Source organism: Protopterus annectens, chromosome 8.part1 (genome assembly GCF_019279795.1).
Source record: "Protopterus annectens isolate FY-2018-M chromosome 8.part1, PAN1.0, whole genome shotgun sequence".
Lineage (NCBI taxonomy): Eukaryota > Metazoa > Chordata > Ceratodontiformes > Protopteridae > Protopterus > Protopterus annectens.
The window spans coordinates 93,424,614-93,445,585 of record NC_056742.1 but is presented as its reverse complement, the minus strand read 5'-3'; the positions used below and the strand labels follow the sequence as shown (position 1 = coordinate 93,445,585).

Genomic DNA, 20,972 nt, shown 5'->3' with positions numbered 1-20,972 from the left:
TTTGAGATTGCGGACATATGTGAAGAAGGCCTTACGACTGTCTCTAGTAGATGTGACCAATTTGGACTCGAAGTTGGCTTTACAGGATTTCACTAGTGCTCTTATTTGCTTGTTCAGGCTAAGGAGAGATCGTTTCTAATTGGGCACCTGCTCCTTCTTGGTCCTGGAGAGCATTTTTTTTCCTTTTGTTATATAGTTTATTTATTGCAAATGTCCACCAGACAGGTTTACTCTTCCTTACAGAGGATGATTTTGCCCAGTCAGGTATTCCTGATTCCATGCATCTATATAAATGCTCATATAGTACTTCGGTGTAAATTTGGACATTGGTGTCAGTTCCTACAGTGGGGGAGGGGGCAGTAAAACTGTTTATACCATCCCTCAGGAGGCTGTAATCAGCTTTGGAGAAGTTTTTTTGTTTGACCCTAGCTAGAGGGGGGTCAGGGGAGATGGCGACTTCGAAAGTGGCTGCTTTATGGTAGGATGCAGTGGTTACTCATGTTAGTTAATACCAAGTCCAAGATATTATCATTTCTTGCAGGGGTATCGACTAGCTGTTCCAAGGCATTTGCATTGATAAAATTGAGGAATCTCTGGGCATTTGTGTTCTGGCATGAGTAATTTTTCAAATTTATGGTTGGGTAATTGAAGTCACCCAGGATCAGTAAAGGTTGAATCTTGATAGATTTGAAGAGGTCCAGACAGGTGGAGTGAGCATCTTCAGTCAAATTTGGGGGCCTGTAGCTAGCTATAATTTGAATAGGGGTCTTGTCAATAGTTAACTGCACCTGGAGTGTCTCCTATGCGTCACATTGTTTGGCCAGCCTGGAAGTGTGTGTGTCTAATATATATTGAAACTCCACCTCCTTTGGCTTTGCTGCCAACATTCTGGGGTCTGAATGTATGATAGGATGAGTAACCAGGTAAGGCTGGGGTGCTCTCCGTGGCTTTGAACCAAGTTTCTGTGACTGCACAAATGTCAGCACCTTCCAGAGTTAAGAATGCTTGCAATGAGTGCAGTTTCATGTTTAGACTCCTAGCGTTTAGCACCATAGATCTTCCCAGGTTGTCAAGTACTGGATCCCCCTGAAATGACACCAAAAACTAAGCCAATTGTTAAAGTCAATCATTTTCTGTTTGCATTGAGGCATCATTCTGGGTGACGGTAGAATGCTGCTTAAGGCTAGGGACATACCTGCCTGAGACGCATATTCAGCAAGCTCAAATATGTCTCTCTTTATACAGCCCTGGGAGGTAAGTCTCAAATTGTTCACGCCAACATGGACTATGACAGAGTCATAACAGTAACTGTTGTTGAGAGACTTGAGTGAGTGTATGATATGGTGGATTTTGGCACCCGACAAACTAACCGTAACTTTCTCCTTATCCAACCTGATGAGAGGCACATCTGTGTACTCTCACAATGGAGTCTCGTAGGACTAATGTTGGGTTCATTGCTAGCCCTTAGTGGTTGCGAGACACTGGTGTGTGGACTATGCATGGTATGTGGTGTGGAGGGTTATGGAGTTCTCATGTATTTTTGCCTCCGAGGTCTCCTTTGCTTGGGTTTTTGTTGAGAACCTCCACATATGTGGGTGTGTGTTGTGTAGTTGTGGGTGGTGTTTGAGGTGTAGTGATTGTGTGGACAATCTTCTCAGTGCCAGATATACTGGCCTGTGAGGGAGAGAGCCTAGACTCTAGCTTCTTTATGTAATTGCATCGCTCACAAATTGTGCTCCTAGATGGTAGTAGTAGATGGTTGTCTGTGTACATGAGGCAGTTGCTACACTGTCTCAGGATGCCCATTATCAACCAGGCTGGCAGGAGAAACCGTAGGAAATTGTCCATCCATATTTGTCAGAATCTGAGGGAGACAGGTCAGGGAGAGCTAAGGGGTAGTGCTAAAGCCCAAGTGCTTAAACCAAACTAAAAGGCTTAGAATAACACTTGAAATTTGAACTGGCTAAAAACAAGTGGTAATAAATGCAGCAGAGAAGATCCAAGTCAACACTTTAGAGAACAAGTAGCAGAAAAGCCAAGATGAAGTGAAAGAGTAGGAGGAAGAAACTTTCCTTCTTCTTTCGGCTTTTCCTGGTTAGGGGTCGCCACAGCGGATCATATGTCCACTCATGATATACTTTAAAAGCAGCTGAAAAAAAATTTAAGTAAAGTGGAAATGGAGAACGCAGATAATTCAAGGTTAAGAAGCTAAGGGGGTTGGCCTTCCAAAATGCTCTCTCTCTATTAGGTAGAATAAGTTAATGACATTGGATTGGGAGGAGTGTCTCGCATCAAATTTACACTAGGGGATGGGCAACTGCAAAGCTACCAAGTATAAGAAAAAGACGCCAGTAGGGAGGGAGGATGGGAAACTATGCTACAGCTACTATCTACACTATTTTAGGCGGAAACCACTACAGAAATATTTATCACAGCAGTGAAACACTAAGTGAAAGTTTTAAACAGGTAAAGGAGCAAGGAGACTCTAGAGAATGCTTTTAACTGCAAATAAATCAGTTACTGGCAGGAAATCAGAACAAACAGATGCTTAACAAATAGAGAAAATTTCTAGTTAATACCTTTCACACAGTGAAACTAGCTAAAAAAGCTTTACAAACAGTGTGATAGTAACAAAAGTGATTTAAAAGGCTCTGTAAGGTAGACAATTTCAGTATAATAGTGCAAATTAGTTTATAGCAATAAAATACAGAAAAAATAGTAGGCAGCAGACAATAAAAAGTGCTATAAATGGTTAGAATAAACAACTAGTAAAAATAAGCAAAAAAAAAGGATACTTATTGATACATATCACAGATCAGAGCTGTGGTCAGTGCCCCTACTCAATTCAGTGTGAATAAACAGAATTCCTCTCAAAGGCAGGGCCTAAATATCAGAAGGTACAAACTGAAACAACTTAAAAAAAGCTCAGAAGGCCCAATGAGTGCTTACTGCAAGCCCTAGACCAGCCAACATTTACCAGCAGCCAGCAACCAAACAACAATGATTCTCTCACTAAGGTGAAGAAAGGCTTCTACTTATTCAAGATGGCCTGGGACATTTGCTCAAACCACTGCAAACAAACAGGCCCAGAGAAAGCAAATCTGAACTGGGACTATGCTACAGCTACTAGCTACACTATTTTAGGCAGAAAAAGCTACAGAGATGTTTATCACAGCATTAGAGAAATGCACATTTCATCTTGTATTGCATCTTTACATTATGGTGGAAATGTGGTGTAATGAGATTCAATTAAATCTTAAACAGCCACAGAACACATGCATTTTTTAATTCAATAATTTATTTTACTTACTATATCAGAAAGTAACCCTGCAACAAATTATGTATAAAAAATTTACTTAACACTATGCACTTCCTATATCATAAAATCTGCTAATGTGGTCCAAGTCCCAAATTAGCAGTTAAGGAAAGTGCTTTTCATCTTAACATTTTTCATTGCAGATTTAGCTATGATAATTGATTCTGCATTTAACTTTTTTTCCATTGCAGATTGTGTTTAAGTTTACTAATAAGCAAAATATTTTAAAAAGAATGATGTGAAGCTAATTGTTCCACTATATATTTTCTACAAGAAACAACGCAAAAACATCCCTAGCCTGCAGCTTCTTTTTCAACAATAAGCTTTAAGGGGGGAAAAACATACATACAACAGTTACTTACTCTGTATGCTGCGTTCATTGGGACCCCAGAACCATGGTAATAGCAGCAGGAACAGAAGATATACTAATGAAAAGGCAGTGTACCTAAACAGGCAAGCTAGAGGAAGAAAAAAAAAGTACAATTAGCAAAGCAACTCAAACATTTTTAAATTACTTAACATTATCAAGACATAAGCACTCTTGCGGTAATTATCTGCTACAACTGGCTATGGCAAGCAAGAACATTTATTGTGCAATACAAACCATGTACAAAATACCACCTGGTGTGTACTAACAACCTTTTACTTTATTCTTCTCCCTCTCATACAATCGTAAAGCTTAGTCCAGCACTATAAACATTAGGGAGGAAATGGCTTATACTTGTTCACCCCATACTAGTAGAAGGGAATATGGCAATGCAAAAAATGTTACAGTTTTGTGAAACTATTTTTTGTGTCACTTAAAATGGTCAGTACTGCAAAGCGTAATAAACAAACAGGTGGACAGGAATGCTCAGTGCGGCAGGAAGAAATAAAGACAATCACCCAAAATTTGTGCGTGTGTATGTGTGTGTGATAGGTTACTTTTACCTCCCATGACAGATTTCCTGGCCTCCTAGTCCATCATTTAGTTTATTTATTCATTTATTTACTAGGGTAGAGCACTTACCCAAATGGACCAATTTCAGGCTCAATCCATGGGTTAAAATAAGGACAAGGGAAAAAGTGGTATCCACAAAACATTCAGAGAAGTAAAAACTGAATACTAACAACACAGTGCACTCTTAGGATCCCTCTTCTCCAGTCTGTTGTTACCCCTGCAGGTCTGTCTCTGCCTGTGGCAATGTCTTTGGAGCTTCCATCACTCTGACAATGAGGACCTCTTCCTCCTTACTTTTACCACCCACAATCCAGTGACATCAGAGGGATTTCCCAAAACATGCCCCATGTCAAATGCACATCCCAATGAATAAACTATAACATTAAACAGTGAAGCAAGCAATAATTTAAAATAAAAAAAAATCTGAAAACTAAAAGATTGTAGCCACAATTTGTAATCTTTACCAGTACCTGAAATCTTACAGCAGCTGAAAAAGAGCATCACCTTGGATGAATTAAAACTTCTAAGCACATTCTAACTGGATGTAGAACATTTAGTGGGAAAAGGCATGCTAAGTTATAATCATGTTCTGAAATACCCCTGGGATGGGCAATAGTGGACTATTTTATTTGTAATTTTTAGTCAAAGAAGAGAATATAAATGACACCAAGCTGCATACAAAGGTATGCCTCTGCTGTGTTGGTTATTTTTTTTCACGTTTACAAGTTTCTAAAGGAAACAAGTATCACATGTTTACTACAAGTTTATCAGGAAACAATCCCTCCTGTGTAAGTTTCACAAAAGCTATACACAAAAATGTCCAATAATAATCAGCACTTGCAAGTAAAATTTTAAGAGTCCAGGTGAACGTACAGAGTCAGTCCATTTATCATCAGCACATGTTTGAGAGAGGTACCACTACTTGTGGTCTACATTCCCCTTTCAAAGGGAGGTGACTTGCTCTTACGGAATGAGAGGAATTTACTGCAAAACTTCTCTAACCTAAATGTACAAAAAAACAACCGAAGCACCACTGAATCCATTACACTCACTATTGCTGTTCTCTTTAAGAATGTTTATTTTACTCAGAACCAAATGTAGCAGTTACTGAATGCAGTTTTGGTTGACTGGCTTGTAAAATTTGACAACAAAAGACAAGCAAGATTGTGAACGCTCACTTTTAGGCACTAATACTGGCTTAGCAAACACAGATAATGTAATATGACATTTAAAGAGAAAGCATATTGTGACTTGTGATGTTACACATAGCAGGCTTAAATTTGTTCTCAGGGGTGGCCTACAAGGTCACCATTGCTTACTGAATATGCTGAATCAGATGAGGTATAGAAAATTATGAAATACAATTTCTGTGTGTCCATAGTATGAGAGTATGCATATGTTTTATCAATTTCATATTTTTAATATTACACCAGGATAGAAACAGTGAGCTTTGATAAGCTCTCAACAGGTACAGGCTGGCATTCAGCAGCATAGACTAGTTTTCCGCATTTATTTAAAATGCTTAGAAAACTTCACTTTCTCAAACTGCAAAATTATATTGGGGAAAAATTGGCAGTAATACTCCTCGCGCATCAAATGATTTCTTTGACATATAAAAAAGAAAACACTTCTGGGTTCCAAAAGTTTGATGACACAGACACCAATTTATTTATGCCCATTTCTATACCCATTAAGTACACTGTCAAAAAATCATCTACACTTACCTTGCCCAAGTATGGTCTGATATTTCATGCAGGAGAATTTCTTCTTGTGAAACAGTCTTTTGCAGACTGTCAAACATGGTACAGAACCTGACTTTTTTTTGTCACTAGATTTTCAGTGGTCTGAGTAGACCTCTAGTAAAAATGTGCGTGTGTGGGGGAGAACAGCTGTCTGGCACACTTGGCAATACACAGTTCTGAACATATCCCTAGTGAAAATTGCAGCCTGACACACTGAAAAAAATATCAGATAAAGAAAAGGCAGAAGTCTATAAACTTCAAAAGGAAATAAATCTGACTTTGGCTGGAAGGAATAAAAGAACCTGACTTATCAGAAGTCTGCTGTTGAATCTTACCAGAAAATTCCAGTTGAATGTCAGTGCAGAAACTGAATGTGAAGAATACAGTTATGTATGTAAATTTATCATAACAGTAGATGGTGGAATAATCACTGCTGCAGTGTCCTAAGTTATATGGGTTATATCTTGCATCAAATATAACAGCTAGCCAGCTTCCAAAGATTCAGCACCTTCCACAACCCCAAAATGCTGGCTAGAGCTCAGATGTCTAAAAGGCAGGTTTAGGTGCCAAGCCCTTGAAAGCTTTCATGCCACCTGTGAGAGGGAGGTTAAGTAATGAGAGGACATTGCTAGGAATACCAAAAGGCAAGTGTCTAGAGCCTGGCATGAAAAACAAACCATAAAGCAAAGGGTTTGGAGGGAGGGAGCAAGCAGCTTCTGCAGCAGTAATCATTCGAACATCTACTGTTATGCTAAGGTTATTTAGACAACTGTACTATATTCATCATACTGATCAATGCTGGAGTAGCCTATGCTATATGGGTAGATTACCATAGCTCAGAACATCTAGAAGGTGGAAGGAGAAGGGGTGGGGAGCCCCTGGAGGATGGGCCTAGCAAAGCCTGACTTACACCTGGAGAAGGAATCTACCTTGCTGTGCTTTGTAAAAGTATATATAGAGGACTAAGTTGCTGCTTCTAGAATACTGCTAGAGTCCATCCCATTCCAAAAAGGTATAGATGAAGCCAAGGCTCTGGTATAGTGTGCCTCGAACCTGAATGGAATTGTTTTGTTGTGGTGGGAATTATAAAAGGTAATAGCCTGAGACAACCATTTGGTAACAGTTTGCTTTGACCAAAGTTGTCCCTTCTTACCTTCATAAGAAATGAACAGAGTGGAAGTTGTGAAAAATTTTGTTCCGTTAAGATAGTATCAAAGTTGTCAGGGGACATGCAAGGTGTGAAGCATCCTTTCTCCGCCATTTTTTTGGGTTTCAGGGAAGAACACAGGGAGATGGATAGTTTGGCTTAAAGTGAACTCAGATACCACCATACCTCAACTATCCAGATTTCAGCAGAAAGTCCAGATTTCTGACAAATATTTTTGGTCTGTTCCTAATAAAATATGTGTTTTTCTGGCAAACCAATGAGGATTGAAGTCACTAAATCATGACAGACATTTGAGTTTTAGACTTCATATCCTTCATAACACACATGCTAATACAAAACATGTTGCTCCAGCAACTTTGAGTTTGTAAGAGCGATGTTTAATATTTGCTCCACTTTTTCTGGGCCTTTGTTCAGATTTCTTGCTCTATGAGGTTGAGAGGTATGGATATCATTTCAGGCATAAAAGGAGGATTAATTCTCAAAGAAACCCTGTCTCAGTGGAAAATGAGAAGCTAGACCCACCACCATAAACGCCTGCAACTCAAGATAATCAAAGTGGTCAGAACAATCAGTAAAACTGTTTTTCATATTAGGCACCTCAAGTCAGTCCAGATGAGCTGGTTCAAATGGAGCAAATGTTAGCTTTTCTAACACAAAATTAAGATTGAAGGAGGTATCACTAGTTTTTTGGAGGTCTATTATGCAATACCCCTCTCAAAAATATTTTGACATGAGAATGTATCGAAAGAGGGGAATCCATGAGCAGACATATTGAAAAGGCAGACAAATGAACTTTGAGAGAGAGTAAAACAGGCCATAGGAAAGTAACACTCAGAAATATTGCAAAACTATATAAACACTAGCCCTGAAATGGTGCTGGTTATTTTGATGGTACTAACTAGAAAACCTTTGCCATTTACTAATATATTATCTTCTAATAGCAGGCCTTCCCACTTACATTAGTACCTGTTGCACATCAGTTGTAAACAGGTGCCTAAAATGTATTGAGACCCTATCATCCAGACAGTCAGATGAAGTTTTTTGGGGTTGAGATGTATCAAACACCACTGCTCTTGTGTGAGTAGATCTAGTCTGTGAGGCAGCTTGTAGTAACTGCCCCTGGCCAATTCCAAAGGAAGGGAGAACCACTGTTGCCTGGGTCAGAACACAGTCATAGTAATGATCTTAGGGGAGTTTTTCTAAATCTTCAGCAGTACCCTAGACATCAGTGCAAAGGTATACAGGGGCATTCCTTCCCAAGGAAAAGAAAAGGCATCTGTCTTCCAGGTCTTTTTGCATGGACCCCACAAGTAGAATTTTGCCAGCTGATTGTTCAGATAGGAGGCAGAAAGGTCTGCTTGAGAAACTCCTCACACATGGATCAAATCTTGGAAGACTTCCCCAATCTAGTTTCCACTCATGAGGGTCTGCCTTGTTCTGTTCAGTTGGTCTGCCACACAGTTTTGCTCTGACTGAACGTAGGATGCCTGTAGAGTGAGACTATGCTGCAAAGGTCTATCATATGCTAACGTGGGTCATCTGAATAGGGGATAACATCTAGTCCCCCCCTTGTTTGTTTATGTACCACATCACTGTGGTATTGTCTGTAGAGGCACAGGGGACCAAAGGGGATAGAGAAAGTTGCATGCCTTGATAAGGGCAAGCATTTCATCTATGCTGATCTGTTTCTGTCTTTGTCACCATAAAGATCTTGCACTTTTATTTCTCTTGACACAGCTTCCCAAGCAATGTCTGAGGTGTATGTGGTAACTGACTGGTTTGAAACGGGATGAGAGACCTGAATTCAAGGATATACAATGTCTCCACCCAGTGATGGCTCTTCTCATAAATGCCAAAACTGTAATCTGAGGAGATAATAGGCATAGTCACTGTGACCAGAGACTTCAGATGCCATTGTATCTTTAAGTTTTGCAAGGTATACCATGAGAATCATATATGCCATGAGACCTAGAATCCTGAGGTAGAACTCTTGCAGTGACTGAAGTCAGAGTGGAAAACCCTATAATAGATCTAAATAGACTTTTTTTCTGTGGAAGAAAAGTTCTATGTACTTAAGTATCTAGCAGACTCTCCAAGATATCTGAAAAATATAGAAAGAACAAATGTGTTCAAAAAATCCAAACTCCATAAAACCAAAAAACATTAGTTCTCAGAAAATGTTAAGAAAATCACAGTTTATTAAGTGCTTTCATTCCCTGTAGAAATAACTTCATCGGCATGAAGGTAAACATGCCAACCCTTTTAAATAAACACATGATAAATTCATGACATATGATAAGCTATTTGTTCAGTCTGTTATGCTCTGTTTCTAAAATATCTGCAACAAATAAATGTTCATTAAAACTGGGCAGGACTTCAGCATTCAGTAAAATCTGCTGAAAAATAAAGTTTCCCAGTGGCAACCTCTCTACTACATTAGTCTACCCTCTCAAGGGCATGTCATTAGTGAAACCTGTACATGGTAATGGTTGTAATGTACTTCCTTACAGCACTCCTAAGTTGTCTGAATCTTGACAAATATTGCAGTGTTCTAAACCACAGACTGGCATCTATAAAGTAGCTTGTGAACCAATTAATAACTTTAGCTGTGCAGCCCAAAGACTGCAACCTATGTAGTACACTTTTATGCTCAATTATATCAAAAAGCCTTTAAATCCAAGAGAACATGCCAACTCTGTTGAAGGAGATGGATAACGCCCCAAGTACGAGTTTTCATTAGTGGCTCAGACACCTACTGGAGCTGGTTCATAGGTAGGTACTATGCTCTCAGCCCTGGGGCCTATATAAGCCTAGCCAAAAAGGTTCCCTGGCTTTTGCCACCCAGGAGAATTATTTTCCTGTGCCGCAGAAGTGATCCCCGGGGTGAATTTTCAATTTCCCAACAAGTAGTCAAGGTTTTTCTTAAAGAGGGCCAATGAGGAGCTTTGCTTGACATGAATGGGTAGATTGTTCCAGAGTATGGGAAGACTCTGGGCCAGGAATCTATCACTCCAGCATGTTCTGTTTATTGTGGTGACAAGGTTTAGGTTCATGGAGTGTGTGGTTCGGAGAAATTACGATTTCTTTAAGTGTAGCATGTCCAACAGCTCTGTGTTTGATATAGTTTTTTATGTTAGGCAGAGATCACCTCTGAGTAGGCGATATGCGACGGAGTAGAACTGGAGTTTTTTAAGACAATATGTGTATGGCATCTGTTTGAGGCTGGTAATCCTCTTAGTGAGGTATTTCTGTGGCTTTTCCAATTGTTGTAGGTGTCTTGTGGGATACATGCCAAATGGGGCAATGTACTCTATAATGGGTCTGATGAAGGATGAGTAGAGGAACAATGACCTCCTTTTTTCTAGAAGAGAACCCTTTTGTGATGAGCTGTGCCACGTAGAAGGATTTCCTGACTACTGTGGCAATGTGGTTATCAAAGGAGAAACTACTGTACACCTGTGTCCCGAGGTCTCATCACACTTTCAGTGTTTAGAGAGCTACCGCCCATGTGGCAGTTCATGGGTACCGAGTTTTTGCCAAAGGGGATGACAATGCACTTCTTGGCATTGAGCTTGAGGCCATGACTTTGACACCAAGCATCGGTCTCTGTAAGGCCCTTCTGCAGAATGTCTAAATCATTAGGTGATTCTATTATGGCTAGCAGTTTGCAGTCATCTGCGAATTTTGTTAGCCAAAGACCTTCTGTGCTGGCCTACACCTCAGAGAAGTAGATGTTGAACAGGAGAGGACCCAGGACCAAACCCTGTGGTACTCCACTCGTCACTAGTCTGAAGTCGGACTTGGAGTCGGCTACTTTTACTGTGTGGGTTATGTCAGTGAGCCAGTTGGCCACCCATCTTATCACATAGGGATTTATGCCCAGTTTAGTGAGTTTATCTATAATTCCAGAGTGGGGGATGGTTTCGAAAGCTTGCGAGATCAAGATAGGCTGTGTGCACTACCTTGCCCTCGTCTACAGCTCTAGTGACTTCTTCAAAGAAGTCAATAAGGTTTAGTGGACATGATCTACCTTTTACAAACCCAAACTGAGTGAGGCCCAGGGTTTGGAGGTTACCTATGTCTTTGTTTATAAGCTCCAAGATGATATGTTCCATGGCCTTGCTGACCAGGCTCAGCAGGCTAATGGGGCGGTAGTTTCTGGGGGTCCGTGGTGGCACCCCCTTTGTGGAGTAGGATAACCATCACTGTGCGCCATTCAGTAGGCACATAGTCTGAGGTGAAGCTATGACTGAATATGGTACTTGGGTGAGGTGCCAGTTCATTCTGTACTTCGTGCAGTACGCAGCCTGGGATGTTGTCTGATCCCATGGATGCTGTGTTCTTGGCTTTGGAGAGTGCGGTCTTTACTTGTTCATCCGTGATTACAGGGGCTTTGCATTCTTCTGGTATTAAGATGGGCCCTTTGGAGGGTGAGAGGGGGGTAAAGATAGTACTGAACCTATCTGCCAAGATGTTGGCAATATCGGTTTCGGTATATTTAGTGCCATTGTGCTGTAGCTCAGAGCAGATCTGTGTGTTGCCATTGAGATTCTTGACGTAGTTGTAGAATGCTTTGTGGCTGTCTTTGGAATCAGTGGTAATTTTATTTTCATAACTGGCTTTGGAGGATTTTTTGAGGGATCTCAGCTTCTTGTGAGGCTGACCAGGGAGTTCCTCCAATCTTGAGATTTTACTCTTTTGCAACAACTTCTTCCTTCTGTTGTAGAGTTTGTTTATGGCAGGGGACCACCAGACTGGCTTCCTTTTTGTGGAAAATAGCTTCTTGGTTCTATTGGGGATGGCACAATCCATGCACTCGTGTATGTGCTTATACAGTGCATTTAAGAGTCAGCAGTCGTACCTCTATTTTTCATCTGCATAGGCGTCAAAGTTTGCCACCTCCGTCTTAAGAAGCATGAAGTTGGCTTTGGAGTAGTTTTTGATGGTGGCTTCCTTAATGGGTGGTGGGGGTGGGATATGGATGCCTAGGGTGATTAGCTTATGGTCAGATCTGACCAGCGAGGAGTTGACCACTGGCATGGAACACTGGTTACTCATATTGGTAATAACCAGGGCCAAGATATTGCTGCCCCTAGTGGGGGTGTGGACAAGCTGATCCAAGAAGTTGAAATTTATGAATTCCAGAAAACGTTGCACAAATGAGTTGGCACATGAGTAGTTTTCCCAGTTGATGGTGGAGTAGTTGAAATCGCACATAATTAATGTATTGGGTTGTACCTTAATATTTTCCAGTATCTTAAGAAATGAAGAGTGGTAATCCTGGGGCATGGTGGGGGATCTGTAACAAGCTACAACCTGGATTGCAGTCTTACCCAGTGTTAGTTCCACTTGGATAATTTCAGATGCATTATGTTGAGCAACTAGCCTGGAGGTGAATATGGACACCCCTCCGCTTTTAATGTTTCGGTCCAGGTTGGGTGGCCGAAAGGTGTGTATGAATTATAGCCTGGTAATGCAGGGGGTGCTCTCTGGAGCCCTGAACCAGGACTCTGTCACTGCACACATGTCACTGTTCTCAATTTTAAGGAGTGCCTCGAGTGAGTGCATTTTAAGGTTTAGACTTCTAGCACTGAGTAGCATTATCCTCAGCGTTTGCTTGCTTGTACCCGTTACGGAGGTGAATTTAGCATTAGAACCTTGCCTAAAAAAGGCACTTTACGGTTGGCAAGAGCCTTAGCCAGTATCTGGAATTCCATGGGTGACCGGTGCAGGCCATCTCTGGCAAAGCATCATGGTCTGTCGACCATGTTGTCCCCTGCAGACAGATACTGGATCTCCTTAAAATGACACCAGAAGCTTAGCCAACTGTCGAAGTCAATCATTTTGTCCTTGTACTATGGTATCATTCTGGGTGATGGCAGGATACTACTCAGGGCTAGGGTCATACCTGCCTGGGTTACAAGATACGAGAGCTCCTTCATGTCTCTTTTCATGAAGTCCAGGGAGGTATGTCTCAGGATATTCACACCAACATGGACAATGACAAAGTCGTATTTTTACTTGCTGTGGAGTGAACTGAGTGCGTGCATTATGTGGCGGATCCTGGCACCTGACAGGCAGCTGACAGCAACTTTCTCCTTGTTTAGGTTTGTGAGTGGGACATCAATGTGTCTGACTATAGAGTCACCTATGACTAGTGTGTTGGGTACATTGTTTTGCCTTATGGGCTGAGGTTGAGTGGCACACTGATTTTGTGGGCTGTGTGTCATTTGGGTAGTTTTGGGGGATGATGGTTGTCTGTGTTTCAGCTTGTGAGGTCTCTGTTGCTTGGGCAGATTTTTGAGAGCCTCGTAAATGTGGGTTTGTGCTTTGTGTTTCTATGTGTGGGTTTTGGTAGTGTGGGTTTTGAAGGACTATGTGTTGAGTGTGATGTGGTGCAGGTGTTAACCTTCTCCTCTTGACTGTCCAGTCCAGTCTTGGCTGGAGAGAGCTTGGCTATATAAGTGCATCTCTCACAGGTTGTAGTGTTGGGTGGTAGGAGAAGAGGGTTGTCAGTATACATGATGGTGTTGGGGAGGACAGGAATAACTGGGCTTTAACATGTTCACCTATCTTTAGGGGGGGGGTAGTGGGGACTGTGTGTCCAGTCATACTCTCAGTGGTTGAATCTCTGGTGAAGACTAAAAATCTCAAGTTGGGGTGGGGGTCAAGGTCACTGATTATATCCTTCAGGGGAAGGAAATTACACTGCATCAGATCACGACATGTCTCACCCCTTGGGCAGTGTAAGTATGTGCACAGGTATAGTACAGCTTAAGACCAACAACAAAATTCAGTACACTTCCATATGGATGACGGCTGCTGCTTCTCCCAACTATTGCCGCAAGGGACAAAGGGGTCCCAGGGTTGTAGCTTTGGAAACAAATGGACTCACTGGGTGACTGGAAGACAGTGGATCAATCAGTGAGAGGACTGAACTCCCAAAAATATAAATCAAGAAAACATGAGTTCAAGGATGACATTTTTGGGTAAACTGCAATTTGAGATTTTTTTTTTATGACAAACCTACGCTAGAGGTATTTTTTCCCTAAGAATAAGATTGTTGAATATAAGAACAGGTTTTCAAGGAAGCTGTGAAGTTGGACAACAGTTTAACAGTGTGTAGAGAGTACAACTTGGATGGGAAAGACAGCTATCTGTGCCAATTTTGTTTGTGTAATAGCCACAATCATCCCAGAAGAAAAAAAAGTCTTTTAAACTGCAGTCTGTAAGAGGGCTACTTCACATTCTCTCTTCACAGGTATCCACCCCTTTTTGTTAATCAAGACCCAGGTGCAAGCATCATAGCCTGTGAGAGTTGGTCTTAAGTGACTTATTTGGAAACAATATGTGTGTGAGTGTATGGGGTGACAGTAGGGAAACAAACCCAGGTCTGCAGAATACAGACCATTTCCAGCACAATGCCTTTTCTCATTACGCTTTAGTGGCAATAATTAAAGCTATTTAGAAGGCCAAATAACAAAGGCTAAGAGAGATGCACTTAGAGTGCTTTCTTTTCTTTTTTACCTACTTTCCACCTTTGTGCCCTCCAAGACAGTTACAGGGAATGGACACATTCCACCCATCATTCAGGCATCTGTGGGTACCAACTCTCCACTTGGTGGCACTCACAAGCTGAGACTTTTTTTTTTACTGATGTTATCCCAAAACAATAAAAACTTGGTCAATTCTCAGGGTTATTTACACTGCAGGTTTTATCTACTCTGTGATTTGTTCATGTTTGTTTACAGTAAACAGCATTCTAAAGTGTGGAATTTGCACTGAAAAAAAATCTACCACTGAGTAACTCCTTTTTATTTTCATTGGCAAACGTGTTTTGTAGTCACAAGTAAACACTACAAAGACATAGTAATCCATTTTAATTTGACATACATAGACAATGGGGCATAATATCCAATATGATCCCATTATTTTATTACAGTTTAAAGCTGGCTTCTTTTGTCTAACATGAGCTCATGTTATTACAGTTTGTTAAGCAGGCTGATAGACATATTTACTAACTGTTATGTTCTGAAAGCACTAGAAACTAGTCAGTTAACCACCTAACCAGGGAATGATGACATCCAGTAAGTTCAGTGCAAGTCTGAGAACTTTTCAGAAGGGGCAAACAATAGTATACAAGTATAAGCAAACACGCATTCCTTTTCACAAAGGAAATGATAAATGGATGTTCCTAGCAGAAACAGGATCACAACAATTCAGATCTCAGCAGAATAGTAAATACAGTTTGTTTTAAAGTTGCAGTTTCTGTGAATGTATCAAATTAGATCCAGAAAATCTACCACTGAGCTGTAATAAATAGCAGAAAATAAAAATATTGTTAAAAGATTCCAGTAACAGTTTCAATCTAATCCATGTACATAAAATAACTCTGAACCTGTGAATAAATGCATCTCCTTGCAAATGCAAAAATTTCATCACAAACGTATATATAATCAATTAGAATACTGCAGCCAGGTGTTTTAAATTAGAGAAGGAGCACTAAACCCTTTGCATATCCTGCTAGGAAATTAGTAAAAGCCTAGGTCTACTTGGAAGAGAAAGCTTCGTTTTTTTTTTTTTTTTGGGGGGGGGGGGGTCCAAAAAAAAAGGTACCTTTACAGCTCTGTAGCTCAGAAGGAATAATCCTTGACTTTTGCCCCAGATGACCTAGGTTTGATGAGAAAAGCCCATGCACTAGTAGGTGACATGGGAAAGTGGGCACACGGTGGGGGAAATGGGCCGCAGTTGGTCCACTGGCAAACACCAAATTACTGCACTTGTCTATATGGGGTAGAGAGACATGACCCAAAGGATGAAGGTGTGGAAGCATACATGTATCCTGCAGTCCATGTGTTTTGCTGAAGTCACAGCAGTTGCATAACTGAAAAATAAATAAACCAAAACAACCCCCACAATGGATGAAAGCACCACTCTTTTCCCTTTACTAACCTTCTAAACATTAAATGATATAATGTTCTGTATATGCTTTACCATCCACCTGCAAGTTTAGCAAGGTCAACAAAAATTCAGTCTCTCTGTATTTCACAAATGTTATCAATGCTTTATAATCTCACATTTATTCACTGATTTCAGTGCTGCGGGTCTTCTTCCTGATCATCTGCATCTCCCAAAACTAGACTCTGATTCAAGTTAAGGTACTCATTCTTCAAGTCAACTCCTATTTTTTTTTTCTCTCTCAAGTATTTTCCTTTGGAATACTGGAAAAGATTTCAATGGCAAAGTCTCTCTATTAGCTTTATTGTCAGAAGAATGAGAAGCAAAGTCCACTTCTGCTTGCTGGCTCATTTTTTGTTGGAGAAACTATTTCCTCCTTAGCCTGTTCTGCATCAAAACATTTCCTTAATCTTCCAGAAAAAAAAATTGTGAGACAGTTGGGTACATCAGCTTGAATCTCACACCACTGTCTCTACATTCCATAACTGTTGGGATAAACCTGCTTCTCTACTGCCTGGTGTACACTGAATTATTTCCACAAATACACTGTGGTATCCAATTTTTAATACTAAGTTTTGTCAAGATCAACTCCTTCTGCTGGTAAGATTGTATCTTTGCTAATATAGGTCTTTTACGGCTTTCTCATGGCCAGGTTTGGAGCATACACACAATGTGCCCTTTAATTTAACAAATCTTGTTTTGGAATACCAGTCCAGTTTCTTATTTGTGCTTTCATACAATCAATACAGTCTGTTTCTTCCAGTTTCTCTGGCACAGCAAAGAAGCCAGAAAACCAGCATTTGTTCCTTAGTGAAACTAAGGAATGGCTTATAGATGAGCTTTAACAAATAAACAAATGAGGCCGGAGTCAATGATTTAGGAAAGCTTTTGCAAAACATCATTGACAGAGATAAAAATGGATCCCGTCCACTGGTTGAGGCCAAAGCTAAGAAGTGAGTCCATTTGCTATGATGAGCTTTCATCATACCAGTCCCCTGGGCAATAGCCAGGATCTGGACAACTCTTGATAAGTAAAAAGGGTCTCCCTTGCTATCAATGGAACTGGGGAAAAACACCTGGTTAACTTCAATGAATAAAAAAGGTCCAGGTGAGGCTGGCTAGGCAGGTGGAAGAAAAATGTTAGAGAGCCTTAGAAGGAGAGGACTGCCTAAAAGATGTGGTCAGAGAAGAAGGAACCAAACTTGTTGATACAAGTAGTAGGCTATCAGAATGACACACTAGTGAGGAGATCAGGAAGCCTGGGGCAGCAATACACTAGTGTTTTGCAGGGTTTTCATTTGCTCCTCACCACTGCATGTACCCAGCAAAACCAGAGGGAAGATGTTTATGAGTCCATATTGAACTGCTCTCACCTCTGCAAGAGGCTAATAATAGCAAGACAACCCTTCCACTTTCAGGAAGCATCTTGCAGTTGTCTCTGGTCTCCACCAAGGACATTAAACCACAACAATGTGCCCCATATGTGCAACTCCTTCTACCTCTGAGAATGGGGACCACATGCCTTGGGCCATCTGCCCCAGGTAATGGATCCACACACACCCTAACTGAAAAGCGTCTGGGATCATTATGGTCTTGGGCAAAGTTAGGACAAAGGGGTGGCCTTGAAAAACATCTGATATCTGAATCCATCAGGAGATGTGTTGTTTGCGGATTATTGTGATTCGAAAGGCAAGATCATGGGTTGTCAATTCATACAGTACTGTACTGTTAGAGTCCAGTGTAATACTGTCATATAGAGTCTTGCTAGAGGCAGAAGGATTATGAAGGCTGCCAGTGAACTAAGAAGTTGAAGACCAACATGGCTGCTGGTGACTGAAGAGACAACAGGAGTATGGCCTGATGTTGTAACTTCAGATAGTCTGGACTCTGGGAGTCATGCTACTTGAGAAACCATATCCAGATGAGCACCTATAAACTCCATGGCTTGAGTGGGAGAGAGATTTGTAGTAGTTGACAGTGATGCCCAGACGAAAACATAAATGGAGCAGGTAGTCACTGATGTGTATCACTAGATGTGTGGTGGGAGTGGTGAGGAGCCAGTCCTTGAGTTAAGGAAATACTCAGAATTCCAGCAATCTCAGGTGAGCTGCAACCACTGCCATACACTTGAACACACAGGAAGGCTGTAGTGAGACCAAAGGGCAGGGTTTTGAATTGAAAAGGACTGGCTCCCAGCTGGAATTGAAGATATCTCCTGGGTCGTCTGTCTGTTTTTATGTGATAGTACACATCTTGAAGATCTATGGAGCACATCCAATTGTCCTTCATCAAATGAGGGAGAATGGACTAATCCATGACTATATTAGCAGCTTTTCTACTTCTAAAGCAGCTTCCTTCCTCTGATAGGGTGATACATCGGGAATTGCTCTTGAATGAGCGAGGCAAGAAGAGAAAAGGGAATACAATAACTTCTGGCAACTATTTTCTGCACTCAGATATTTTTGATGGATGTCCAGGCTTCTAGGTGCAGAGATAAGCATCCAACCAACTGCCTCCAGAGTGTAGCAGTTGGACAACCATTCAAGGGCACTGGAAAACCTTTTTGGAAAAAGTACCTCTGAAACTTTGTTTTTGCAGACACCTTCTGCCATGCAGATTATGTCTGCCATTAAAGTTCCCACTTCAGCCACAGGGGAAGCCATCCTCAAAGAAGTCCTGAGAAAATTCTTGAGAATTCTAGAACAACATCCTTCTGCCCCTTTCTTGAAAAAGTTCTCTGAGGGAATACTGAAATGAATTCCTACAGCAGATACAGTTTTCCCATCCTGCTCATTCCTGTAGAAAGTCTCTAACTTTGGATCCAAATTAGGTAGATCCATCAAAGAGTGCATTGATGAAGGATGTCTTGTAGGGCTCTGCAAAGGTGCATCCAGGTGTGCCTCCTAATAGTAACGCCTGAGCCTGCCACTCTCAAAACACCTTCCACAGTGTGTGAAATCAAATGCATGGAGTCACTTGACAGGGACTGGAGGTTGGCCAGTTGCAAAGAAATGGTCTTTTTATCCTCTGCCAACATGGACCCTGAGTGGAATTTTGTAAGCTCCTTCATCAAATCCCTCTGCAAACCTCTGAAGTGTGCCAGATAATTAAACAACTGCAGAGTACATATTGCTGAAGGAAAAACTTACTTCCAAATCTGTCCAGGGCCCTAGACTCTCTGTTTGGGGGTAGACAGAAAGACTTTCCTTGGTAAGTTACTTTTTGGTGGCTGCCACAACCACCATGACATCCACTGGGGCCCCCTGCACCAATGGGCATGGTCTTTGGGTGCATTTAGGTATTTGTTTGGCTTTCTAGGAAAAGGTTCTGTGATATCATGATCCTTCCAAGCCTTACATAATATGTGGTCAGCCAGTGGTACCACCCAGGATGTAGACGAGCCTGTTCTGAAGGCCTCGAGAAACACAGACTCCTCCTGCAAAGCAGCTTCAGAAAACCAACCACCTTTCTCCCTCAGAGAATTTCTCTGAACAAGACAGCCTCAATTAGTGACCGGGGGACCCCTCCCCTTCACGGAAGTAATTATCTTACCTTAATGATTTCTGCAGAGAATCGACACGCCTCCTCTTGCACTTACACTTCTGGGGAGCAACCTTGTGAGGGTGATCTGAGAAGGACCTGTAAGTGTGTGGGAAGTCCTATAAAAGGACTGCTTCAAGGATTGAATGGAGTTGGCTGCCCTGATGGGACAGAATAAGCAGACTAAGGATCCAGGGCAGACAGTTGCGGAGGGGAGGACCCAAGGAGGTGAACGATGACCTATCTAGTCATGTGGAGAGCTCTCTCTCCACTGCTTCCAATACAAAAGTCAATGGAGAGCTCAGGACTACTCCAGTGGGGGCCGAAGCCACCTGCCAGGAGAAATCTAAGACTCCCCCATGACCCTGTCTTGATGCAGAAGTCAGAGGCAAACTGTCTAGTGCCAAAGCCCTGAGGGGAAGGGACAGCTCAGAAAGTTTCTGAGTTGAACCTCTACCAGGCGGACCCAGTGCCAAACTATGGCTCTAAGACCCCTCAGACTCCAGCAAGGTAGGTGCTAGATAGATCAGAGAAAATGTCAGAGTCGACAAAGGCCAAGCCTTCGAATTCAACCCAGACAATCCCAGAATCAGCAGATTTGGAATCTCCGAAGCCGAGGGACAGATCGTAGTAGGAGTTACTAAGGGAATTTGGGTTAGTCCGAAGCTCATGGGTCCAACGGGAGACGGAACCAGAAGTAGAAAACAACTGAGAATAGGAGTCCTGAGAAATTTTCTCATTATCCTGTCCACATCTGTTTTGGACAGGCACCTGGCAGACTGAAAGATGAGGAGGTAGTTGGGGGTCTAGAAACTCCATGGAGAGTTTATTGTAAAAATGGAGTGTGTAGCCTTGAAAAAATTAGCTCTGGAGAGAACAGAGGCTGTCTATGGGAAGGAGACTTGGGCAGAAGATAGTGTCAGATCCAAAAAGGTGGATGGATCTCAGGTCCTGGATAATTTGGATGGTGGAGCCAAAGCTGGTGCCAAGTAAGGACAGACGTCAGGGGAATGCTTCCTCAACTCCATTTGCTTTTCTTTGGAATTCTCTTTTCTTTCCCTGTAATTTTCCGACCAATTTCAATGGGAAGAAGGATGCTCCAGACACTGAAAAAGAGAAGAAAGGTAGTAAACCCTTAAGCACCGACTTGTTCCTGCATTCAACCAAGGTTCTGGTTGAAGCTGGAACAAACTGAGCACTCAACCTTAAGATGTGTGACCCCAAGTCAATACACACACTTTGAATGGTAAGAGTTGGGTATCCTGTGCCCACAAGAGGAGCATTTTTTAAAACCTGTAGGTTTATCTG

At 41.6% G+C, this 20,972-nt stretch overlaps 1 protein-coding gene across 1 annotated transcript in view; it reads right to left on the bottom strand.

The window, feature by feature from the left end:
• The window catches only part of PIEZO1 (piezo type mechanosensitive ion channel component 1), a 3,550,337-nt gene that overhangs the window by 2,909,171 nt on the left and 620,194 nt on the right, over window positions 1–20,972 (bottom strand). Inside the window, exon 2 of the mRNA XM_044081575.1 lies at window positions 3,679–3,774. Coding sequence (XP_043937510.1) covers window positions 3,679–3,774 — 96 coding nt within the window. The remainder of the gene's footprint in view (window positions 1–3,678; window positions 3,775–20,972) is intronic.